At 33.6% G+C, this 11883-nt stretch overlaps 2 protein-coding genes and 1 long non-coding RNA gene across 3 annotated transcripts; 1 reads left to right on the top strand and 2 right to left on the bottom strand.

The window, feature by feature from the left end:
- Window positions 1-305: 305 nt before the first annotated feature.
- Window positions 306-1845, bottom strand: RpL6 (ribosomal protein L6). The gene is made up of 2 exons (XM_074126019.1): window positions 1691-1845; window positions 306-1259 (listed from the first exon to the last, which is right to left on the bottom strand). The coding sequence occupies exon 2, from the start codon at window positions 1251-1253 to the stop codon at window positions 396-398; it is 858 nt and encodes a 285-aa protein (XP_073982120.1). The 5' UTR covers window positions 1254-1259; window positions 1691-1845; the 3' UTR covers window positions 306-395.
- Window positions 1846-2283: 438 nt separating this feature from the next.
- On the bottom strand, window positions 2284-3040 carry LOC141453195 (uncharacterized). The gene is made up of 2 exons (XR_012457834.1): window positions 2599-3040; window positions 2284-2519 (listed from the first exon to the last, which is right to left on the bottom strand). It is a non-coding gene; the product is annotated as an uncharacterized lncRNA (long non-coding RNA).
- Window positions 2493-10485, top strand: MESR4 (misexpression suppressor of ras 4). The gene is made up of 2 exons (XM_074126039.1): window positions 2493-2632; window positions 3396-10485. The coding sequence occupies exon 2, from the start codon at window positions 3397-3399 to the stop codon at window positions 9316-9318; it is 5922 nt and encodes a 1973-aa protein (XP_073982140.1). The 5' UTR covers window positions 2493-2632; window position 3396; the 3' UTR covers window positions 9319-10485.
- The last annotated feature ends 1398 nt before the right edge of the window (window positions 10486-11883 follow it).

Below are 11883 nucleotides of genomic sequence, written 5' to 3' on the forward strand. Positions count from 1 at the left end.
GTCAAATCCGAACACATCTATAATGTTAAATGCTGTGAAGTCAATTCCTTTGTTACTCAGTTATGTGTCCCTGAAACAAGTTATCATAAACGGGAAGGTACGTCTCATCTACTTCATTTCCTGAAGAATCCACTTGACCTAATGCATTGACAAGAATTACATCCTTAAGAGAAGAAATTTCTTCGTCTTTTTGAAACATTCTAGAACTAATGTCGAGTTGAAGAATCATGAGCCTTAAGCAAAAGTAATACACAAAATGTAATAACTTTGAAGTACAACAAAGATTCGAAATAAAACAACACAAATAGTTTAGACAATTTATTTATCTTCAAACCTCAAGGACATCAAGAAAAAATAAAATTGCAAAAAAAAAAAAATTTCAGAGGTTTACAAAATCAGAACTTCATGCGATGCGGATATTGACTACTCCTTAATCCAAACATTGCACATAGATATCTTCTGTAATGTGCAGCGTCGGGTGACTTTTTGATAGCTTTCAGCACAGCCTTATCTAAAGCTTTCTGATCTACACGCCTTTGTTCGGAAGGCTTGTAAGGCTCTTTCTTAGCTGCAAATATTTCGCCGTCATCTTTTTTAGCTTTCTTTGTCTTTACTCTTTTAAAATATTTATCATTGATGTGGGAAGGGATGTTTACTCCACGCATATCAATTCGTGCAGAAGTCGCAATAACATAATTAGGATGAATTCGACGCAAAGGCACACCATTCAAAGTGAAGGGCCCACTGACCATCAACAAACCGCTACGTAAATTCTTTAATAGTACTACTCTCTTACCTTTGTAAGTACCAGCAAGTAAAATGCAAATAGTACCTGGTTCCAAAGAACTTCTGAATCTTCTCTTGTGTTGAGAGAAGCACTTCTTGCTGGGATGCCTCCTAATACGGTTGGCTGTTGGGTACGACTTCGTTCTCTTTTTCAAATGTACAATACGGAATCCACCATTCTTTTCCCCGCCAATTTTCTTTTGTACTGTAAGTTTCTTCTTAGGCTTAACAGTTTTTGGAGTCTTCTTGCCAATAAACTTGTACAAGGCTTTCTTGTGATACATTCTTGTTCGGCTAAATCTATATACACCGCAACCAAGATCATAATTTCGAACTTGACCTTTCTTCTTTTTCAACTGCTGTTTTTTATCCTTTGCTGGCTTTTTGGCAACTGCAGCTACTTTAGTAACTGCTTTAGCCTTAGTTGCTGCTGGAGCTTTGGTCACTGCAGGTGCAGTATCTGCCATTCTTCACTAAAATAACAAAACCTGTACGTTAATCAAATGAAATAATACTTATAAAATATGAGTACTTTAAAACAAACAAAAAACATGACATAAAAATTCTTAAAATAATGAAGCTCAAGCCCAGTGGATAAGAGAAAAACTTGAAAAGTACTTCAAAAAACTTTCACCATGAAATTTACAATTCTCAGCTAAAAAAGTAATCCATAAACAAATTAAAACAACTAACACACTTTGGTGAGAGTTCAACTTAGAGAACCGATTTTGTGAGTATAGGATCAAGTACATATTTTCCAGTAGACTTAGCCACGTGCAATCCCAAAACTACTTGTTAAAAATAAGAAAGTTTTGGAAAAATTGGAAATGGTTTTTGTAAGAAACTAGTTCATATTTTTTTGTAAAAGGAAAAAGATATCTATAACACTATGTTTTATAAATACCTCGGATATTTGTTAAATTAAGTGCCAGACGGAATACACGCTTACAACAAATAGGACGAAAGGTTAAACCTCCAATGGGTGAATATAATATAACCTTAACTGTTGTAAAATTTATTGTACGGTGCAAAAATTATTATTGCTATTTTTTTAAATTACTTATTTTATTATTATTAAATAGAAATTAGTAAGAAAATTGGTATGAATAATAAATAAATGACTAAATAAAATATGAAATATTTGTAAATGCAAAAAAAACTTTTGTTGTTTTATTTTCATTTATTGTCTTTCTTTTTAATATATTTTATGAATTTAAGGAATTTACATTTTAAAAAATTGATATAGTAAACTTGAAGTGAAGTTTGCTGCGAGGTTTCTGCTGACCAATAGACACTTGTCATGATTAATTCTTTTAGTTCTAAATAATGAGCAGATACATAATATATTAATTCCTAGATCTTTAAGACTAGTGGCATCAAATTGGCAGTTTGGAAAAATAAAAATTACTAATAAAAAATAAAGCAAATAGCCTAGTTCCTTTTGTTTCACTTACATTTGCTTTGCTTTGGTTTGGAATTAATATAGCAACGCCGCCATTTTCTTATAGTCTAACCTGATTTAAGGCGCGTAAGCTTATTTCTAGGGTTTTAATAAGAAATGTTGGTTATTATGAAGTTAATCAAATCAACGGTCGAGTAGTTATTACCTAAATGAAATCATACCTCATTGATGTGTTTGTCAATATTCAGTGCGTATGTTCAATTCAACTCCCAGTAATGTCACAGCTATTGTGTGCAAACTGTGTATTATAAACAACGTATCTTGTGGAATTCTGTAAAATGTGAGGATTTTATTAATACTATCTAAGAAACTGTCGCTGTAGATAACTGATATTGAAAACTTTAACATACTCAATTGGATCTCATATCTGTTTTTGTTTATCAGGTAAGGGATTACTGTAAATCTAGTTAGAGGTTAATGTTATTCTCTAAACTATAAAAACTCCTATTTAAGTTGATTTAAAATGTTTAAGAAAGGTACAAGTCAAACAAATCGTAATCATTTTGAAAAATTGTTATAGGTATCTCACATTCTAAAGTTAGGTATAGTGTAATCGAGCCAGAATATGTTTGCTTGTTAATTATAGGACTATTCATTGCGTTGTCCTTTCGTAGATATATTTACCTAATAATCAGAATCAACTTTACACTGTTAAAACTTGTGTTACCTTTGTTGTCACCATTTTTTTCAAAGTGTTGTTTATAAAGCCCAAGAGCTAATTCAAGAAAGACAAAGGTTTTTTTTGGATTAAAAAGAATCTAATAGTAATTACGGGATTTGTAGTAGGAGGGAAGTTACTCAATCAAAATCTTTCGCATGGGCATTTTCTGAAACCCCAGCGAACAACATTTGTAAGAAGAAATATTTTCACCGTAGAAAAGTTAGTTGTTTTAAACTTATTACTTTAAATTATTTCAAAGAAATAGTGGCATTTTTTAAATAATTTATTTTTTGTATTAAATATGAGGGTTAAATTATTATTAAAGGTAAATAGGTTTTGTCGAAGTAATCATTTAATCGCATGTTTTATTGCACTTTATTAACCAGTTTTTATGACAATATTTGTATTTTTTTTAGTAAGTTCTTAAAAATTATTGTAATTTATAAATCGTTTTCTCGTTAATTGATTTACTTATACATTTGCTAGGATGGAGAATGATTGTGAAGTTGCGGCCAAGAATGAGGTGAAACATACTCTTGAGTCTTCAGAATCAATTACGCCAGCAGACTCTACTTTCAAGCTTTCCCCAAATGAATTGTCACCCGATAGTACAAGTGAAATAAAAAACCCTTTGCAAGAAAATGAGCCGCTGGACCCTTATACTACAGGCAAGCTGAACGGTGATTGTGGGATGGATTGTTCTGGTCTTTCCTCATCCTCAGCTTCTCCTAATAATAATAACTCAACAGCTTGTAAAGTATCTTCGGAAACTAATAAGCCTTGTAATGAAAAATCGTACGTAGACAATGTTGATGAAAAATGTGACATACAAAAAAAAGAAGTCTCTGCTTGTAAAGCAGAAGCCAATGTTAGGCTCGAAGAAAAGGATCAGATTCAGAATCTCAGTCAATCAAATCAATCAAAGAGCGAACCATTGTCACTTCCGAGTGAAGCTAGTGTACTTTATAGTGAAAATTCCACGCGGAATAAGAATATGAAAGTAACTAATGCGAATGAAGTTACTTCAACTTTAGAAGAGAAGAGTACTTCTGAAGTCGATGATGCGGTATTCATTAAAACAGACAGTAAAACTGTTTTATCTAAAGGCAAAAAGCTTTCGGATACCTCTTCAGCTACTACAAGTAAAATTAATGAACCTTTCAAGCCACCCACGCGTTACGATTTGAAATCTTCATCAAAGGTTAGAGAGAATCCAGTATCAGAAAGTAATCTTAAACAAATTGATGTAACTAGCAAAGTGCTTGACAAAACAGGTAGAAATAATAAGAGAAAAAGTGAAGACAAAAATTTCAACGCTTCTGATGGAGAAGCTAGTGATACTGAAAAATTTCCAATTCAGTACAAAGGATTCAAAAAGAAAGCTGGAGGCAATGAGAAGAACGAAAAGCGTCTTAATCTAAGGTGGAATCCTTTCAATCCTTCTTGTAAACCAAATCGCAAATCTACTAAATGTGTACCTTCTAGGCTTCCTGTTGGGGATGAAATTGATTGTAGTTCGTTGCAGCAGTCTGAATATGCCCAATATCTAGGTTTGCAACCTATATTAAAGTTTAGATGTTCTAATTGTGGGTCCTCAGCTTTTCAGTCTATGGTTGCGCTCAATACTCATCAGCTAGAATGTACAAAATCTGGAAAAGATAAGTTGGACAAGTCACCTGCTAGTTTGTCTAATCCAATTAGCGAACCTAAATCCACAAACATAAAACTTACACGGAAGGTATTCCTTTGTTCTGCTTGTGGTACTTACTACGAACATTGGAATCTCTTCTTACACATGCGCGAAGTGCATCGCAGATACATTTGTCTTTATTGTCTGGGGATGTTTTCAGTTGCAGAGAAATTATCTGAACATCTAATTCAGAAACATAAAATAACACATCAGAACTTTTGTAATTTAGAAGATTTTCAAAAGCACAGTTACCAGACATTTTTTATGCTGTGTCTAACTTGTGATAAAGTTTTTTCTGAAATGGATGATTTTTGTGGCCACACTTGTTCAAACAAAAAGAGTTTTGACGGGGTGGAAGCTACAAATAAATCAGAGGCTACTTCAAACCAGGAATGTAATTCATCTCAAACTAACGAAGCATGTTCAAGTGTAAGCAATAAAACAGGGGGTAAAAGAACGAGGGAAGCCAACAAAAAAATTGTAGTTTCCTCCAAGTCATCCCAAGCGAAGAAAGATGAATCATCAAGTGTTACTTTGACCAAAAAAACGGATGAAAATGGGTCATCTGATCCTAAAGAAGAAATTAGTAAACCCAGTGAAGTGAGTACAAATAAAACATTAGAAATAGTTAATAATGATGCAGTTGAAAGTTTGCAAACAGAGAATAAAGCAAGCATTCAGGATGAAAGTGAAGTTAGAAGCGTTGTGGAACAGGAGGGAAAGTTGCAGGAATCTCAGACTGGAGGAGAAAGTTTACCTTCTTTAGATAAAGCAAAACCTATCAAAAAAAGTAAATCTTTACTAAAAAAAGCACCTGCCAAAAGGAAAAAGGGAAAAGACCAAGAAGAGGAAAGTGAGGTTAGCTCAACAAAAATGAAAAAAATATCGGAAGAATTTCCCAGTGAGCCAATCAATATAACCACAACAGATGAAAATTTACCTGTAATCCCAGATGCGGAGAGTTCCTCAGAGGTCAAGGAAGAGTTAGTGAATCCACAAGTTCCTATGCCAATTTCCCAAGATTCATGTATAGATGTAGCCAAAGATTGTGAAAATAAAGCAGATGTTGAAAATGCTACCCCGGAATTGGTTAAAGAAGAAATAACAGAAGCTTCTAAAGAAGAAATTTCTTGCATAAGTACTACTTCTGGTGAATCAAAAAATAAATTACAGACTAACCTTTTGAAATTTAAATTACCTGGGATGGAATCTGATGGTGAGAGCGACGACAGTCAAAAGTTGTCTTTGATTGTTGATGAAAATGCTAACAGTGATGCTGAGCTGAAGACTTCAACGAAGAGTGGTGAGAATAGTGCCACTGATTCTGATATTACTGAGGTTCAGAAAGTACAACCTAGTAAATTGACTGATAGTAATAGTCATGCACAACCTGATGTAGGGGCGCAAGATATTACACTAGCAAGTGAAGATGTTGCTGTAATGGCTCTAACGTTAGATGATAAAATTGAAAATATTCCTATCCAGACAGTTCTCAAGGAATGTGTACGAACTTCGTGTATGTCCTGTAATTACTGCCGCCATGCTGTAAAAATTGCTGTTAATGGTAAGCAGCTTGCTCTTCACATTCTTTCAGAACACAGATATATGCCAATTAAAAACGACACGCCCGATGATGTAATCAATAAACTGAAAATGTCATTAGAAACGTTGCAAGCAATGTTTTTTAATACTGAAACTTATGACAGTTCTGATCCCTCAATTCACGTTCCATATGATCAAGACAGCAGCTTTGATTGCTTCCAGTGTAATTACGTGACTTCTACTCACAGAGATCTGTTTGCCCACAAAAGAAAATCTCATACAAAATCATTATTACTCTGTATAATGTGCAAATCCAATTTTTACAGTTATAGTGAACTGTTGTGTCACCTATGTCCTGGGACTTACAATGCTGAAATACAGTTCCATAATGTTGATATAAATTTCAGATGTTGTTTTTGTCGCTTAGATACTATTCCATCCGCCTTTCGATTAATGGTACATCTTCGCAAAACCCATCACACATGTGATATTTGTTTAGAAAATGGGATAGATCAGCAAAAACTTTCAACTCACATGTGGAAACATAAGTTAAACCACTTATGTTATAGATGTGGTATTGCATATGCAAGCAAACCTGATATAACTAAACATCTCTTCTGGAAGCATGGGCATGAAAGTGTCCTTTGTAAAAAATGCCTTCAAAAGAAGTGGCCTCATGTTTATCATTTTTGTATACCACCAACGTCATTCATCTGCGAAGAGTGCAATACTAGTTTTTCGAAAGCTGTTGCTCTCAAAGTTCATAAAAGAATGCACTGTAATGATTTCCCTTATTCATGTCTTGAGTGTAATAAAAAATTTGTGTCTAAAAAGTTATTGCAAAGGCATGAAGAGAGACACCTTGCAATAAAAAATAATGTTGGGCAAGATCATAGTGAAACTAATACTGAAAATGAACAGAAAGAAGAAATTATTAATGTAACAAGTGTAATTAATGAAAGTAAAGAATCTTCCTCTATAGCCGAGCTTTCTGATTCAAAAGAAGTGGAACCTAAAGATAAATCCCACAAAAAACATAAGAAAGATAAAGATAAAAAGGATAAACAAGTTGTTGATGTTTACGACCTTCCTCCTTTAAACTTGTCTTCTGAAAGCGACAGTTCTGATGAAGATAATAATGCAAATGAAAATGGCACCTCTACAGCTGATAACGGTGAAGGTAATTTAGTAACAGAGGGAACTAAGATAGAGCAAATAAACCCGTTAGAAAACAAAGAATCTGTTGAGAACAACACTGTTGCTATGCCTAATGAAGAACTTACCAATAACAGCAGTATTGAGGCAGTAAAAATTGAAGATAAAGTTACTTCCTCCAATTCACCTTACCACGCTGCAGACGCTAATACATCTGTAATTAGTGGAATTAAACATTTGGATAAAGAAGAAATTCATTCTAAACAGACTGAGGTGGAAAATGGAAAACCAGAGGATATATTTCAAAAGGTTAAAGCCGACGAAGCAGATATTCCCAAGAGTGCAGAGGACGAAGATGAACCCAGCGAAAATTTGGAAAATGACAGCGCAGTCACAAATAAGGAAGTTGAAGATATATGGAAAAATTTCTACAGTACGAATCCACAGACTAGCAATTTGCCCTATCCTTTATGTGCTATAAAGTCAGAGATTGCTTTAGGGATAATAATGGGAGATCACGACTATTGTCACCAACCAGTAGAACCACCCACACTTAGAGAGGAGACTACATCAATATCTGCTACTTCAATACATTTAATAAATGATCAGTTTGAAGAAGTAACTGAAACGCCTCAAGAAAAAGTAAGTGATGTGTCAGCCACTAAGGATGCTACCAATACTTATTCTCCTGTTACATCTCCAAAGAAAAAACCAAAGTCTCCAAAGAAGAAAAATTCAAAAGCAGAAAATGAAAATAATTCTTCTTCCTCGAGTGATTCAAGTAGTGAAAGTAGTACCAGTAGTTGTAGTTGTGGGCCAAATTGCAGTTGTTCCAGTTCTTCATCCAACAGTTCATCTTCATCAAGCAGTGATTCTGAAAGTTCGGTAGGAGACGAAGGCACTAAACAAGAAAAGAAACGTAAAAAACGTGAACGCCATAGCAAAACAAAATCAGATCATGAACCAGAATTACCAAAAGAACAATTGCAACAGCCAACCGAACAAACTTTACCAGTTGAACCAGTTGATCCCCCAGTAAGAGAATCCGAGCTTGAAACCGATGAAACGACTACTGATGAAGAGTTTTATGACCAACAACCCCAAAGGATTGCCAACCAGTTATTAGCAGAAAAGAGGAATCAGCTGATGTTACTAGCTTCTGCAGCAAATGTAAATAATGGTAATGCTTCACCTTCACCTATAGTGGATGCATTGCAACCAGAAGCAATTTCTACCCCGAAACCAAAGGTAAAGACTAAAAGAAAAAGAAAACCCACTACTAAAGGAAAAGCAAGTGCAGAAAAATCTGTGCCTAACTCACATGCTTTCCAGCCTTACGTGAAGGATAGTAATGAACCTGTGGTAAAGCCGCCTCCTCAGTATCATAGCAACACTTTGCCAACAACAGAGCCCAAGTTACCATCATTTACAGTGCAGACACCAGTTTTAACGGAAACTACTGGTAGCGGTTCGGAGACAGAAAAGTCTCGATCATCCAAACGGCGTAGAATTCCCAATAAATTCTATGGCTACTCCAGTGGAGAAGAAGAAGAAAAACCAGCTCCCTCACCTAAATGGAAAAAACAAGAAAGTGTTAGCACTCCACAACCGAGAATGCCACAAGTTCATCCCCCAACACCTAGAATTCAGTTAACTGTTCCAAAACAGGTTATAAGGAAACCATATAAACTTCAGAAACCCGCACCAAAAACACAACAGCCTTCTAGCAGTGATTCCACTGATAGTGGTAGCGAAATGGAGAATCAAAATCAAAGGACGCCTCATGTTCCACCTGCACCTACCAATCAGGTTACATCTACATCAAGTACATCACAGAAAAATGAAAAAGATGTTTATTGCTACTGCAGGTGCCCATATGATGAAGTATCAGAAATGATAGCTTGTGATGATGAAAATTGTGAAATCGAGTGGTTCCACTTTGAGTGTGTTGGCATTCTGGTTCCACCCAGAGGGCAGTGGTTTTGCCCTGGCTGTCGAAAAGCTAGAGGTTTGCCTACTTAATGTCTTTTTTTCCTATTTTCATTTCTCTCTCTTTAAATCTGACCCCGGAATTTTGTACTATTAACTTTTGTGTATAATCATAAACTTTTTTTTTTTAAGAAAGTGATGTCTTTGTTTTTATATGATATGCTTTAAATAAGTAATGTGAAAACGCAAAGTAAAGTTAGGAATAAATTGTGTAGAATTTCAATTTAAGTTTTGTATTTAATGTGGAAAGACAGGTTTTGCGTACAGCAGCTATATTCTTATTAACCCAGATAATCTGGTTGAAATTAAAAGTGAATAACTTTAAATACATTGTGTTGTTTATTAAAGTATCACGTTAGATAAGAGTTCTCTTAATAAAAAAATATTTAATAAATAATTACACACAAAACGAAATAAATAGAAATTAAAGTTATGATCTATTAGACATACAGAGCTTTATAATAAAACTGCAAAAATTACTATTGTACATTATCAACTGCAAATATGTAAATAATTTGTATATATTTTTTAAGTTGTATCAAAAATTATTTGTATTGCATATATTATATAGAATATTTCTTTCTTTCTTTATTTTTTAATTATTTTGTTACCAAGTATTTAGACCTATAGATTAATTAAGCGCCGTTGTTTTCTGGGGCGGATATCCATTTTCAGTTCTTTTTTCTGATGAAACAAATCTTTTGTAATTTCCTTTTTCTAGCAGACTGATTACCCACCCCAAAATGTATGAACACATTAATGTAAATTTGAATTAATAATTAAACTGACGAAGGAAAGAATTTGAACATTTAGACGAAGTAATAATAAATGGTGGGGTAACGAAAACTTATTAAGATACTTAAAGTATGGTGAATGTAATATGAAGAAAAATGTATAAACCAAATGCTTCTAGAGAAAGGAAAAAAAAAGTTTTGTATTCCTTTTTACCTAAGATTATAACTGAAATAATAGACTTAAGAGTTCAAAAAAATAATAAAATTGTAAATATAAGGTCTATAAACAAAAAATATTCGCAAAAAAGAGTACATAAGTGTTTATAAGCTATGTAAATTCATAAACATTTATTACAACTGTTTATTTTTTTAGTTCTATTTTGATTTATTTATTAATTTTATTGTCCTAAGAGTTGTAGATTGCCATTCGTAGAATAAAACTTATATTTCTAAAGATTAAATTAAAGTATACATTTATACAATTATCCATTTTTCCTAATTTTCCTGAATTTATTTGTTTAAACTGATTTAAATTTGTCTGTACTTCAATTCAGCAGGAAGTTATTTTATGATTTGGGTTCAAAACTGAGCACATAACTTGATTGATGTCTTCGCTAAACTTCTTTTTCTTAAAGTAACGGGGGTGAGACAAGCGAACATCCTCAGAGGGAGGGAGGGGAATGGAATGATGCTTAGAATGTGGGATCACTTTTGGCCGACTACTTTTGATGGTATCAGAAATGAAACGATAAAAAAAAAATGGCTTCAATCAGTCTCCTTATTACAAAATCATTAAAGGCATTAAGCTCAAGGGTTATCAGATTACTAGTCTAGTAAATTAGTAAAATCTTTAGTTAATAAATAACGATAGAATTACATTTCTTTTTGGAAAAAGAAGAATAGTTACTTTTTTCAATCAGACTACATGGCGTAAATACAACAAAGCTGAGAAAAAAAGTGCAACCGTTTCTTTCATAATGCACTTTGGGAATAAATATCCTGTCGATTCAAATACCTCAGAAATGATGGAAGAAGCCAAAAAAGCATAGGGCTTCGGAAAAGTCTCAAGTTTTTGTTCAGCTACTGCCACCTCCCGCAGAGTCGGAACAGTAATGGGCTGAGAATGTAAAATGATTTCTTGAATCTCTTTGCTTGCACGACTGCGAAAAAGGTAGATCACTAGTGGTGTCTACCAATAGTAGCGAAGTTTTAATTCAGAGAAACTTCTAAACTTATGACGTAAAGATATTCATTCTTACACCTATGCTGAACATGAAATTTCTGAGAAAAATAGAGCTGAGATTGCAGTAAGTTAGGCATCAGTTGCTGAAATTGGCCCATTTGAAATTTGAAAGTCACAAGCTATGCTGAATATCATTAAATAGAAAAAACGGATTACGAAAATAGAGAATTGTATGAAGTACGGCTAAAAAAAAAGCCCGAATTCTTTACAAAATCTTGTGAAGGACTTGTAATAAATACAATACAAATACTGAAATGCTCAACAAGGGAACATTTTGCATTAAAAGATCGTACAAAGCCAAAATTACGTATCAATCCTGAACTGTGTTAATATTTAGGAACATCCAAGAAATAGGCAAAATATGACTCTATCAAAATAAAAAATCAGCTTTTATTAGATAATATGCATCTGCTGTAATAAGCAACCATAGGATGAAATTGTGGGGGTTTGGAATTGAATCTATTCGTGGAACTCAGAACTAGGAATTAAAATTACCAGAAAATGCAGATTTTGTTCCAAAGAAAAGGATATAATTGAGGAAAACTTACAAAATATTTTTTTAAAATCTGGGTACCATCTAGATTTAATATAAAATAGCTGCTTACTCAACGAAAAATGCTT

Source organism: Rhodnius prolixus, unplaced genomic scaffold, assembly GCF_049639745.1.
Source record: "Rhodnius prolixus isolate KJV_2025 unplaced genomic scaffold, Rpr scaffold_3, whole genome shotgun sequence".
NCBI lineage: Eukaryota > Metazoa > Arthropoda > Insecta > Hemiptera > Reduviidae > Rhodnius > Rhodnius prolixus.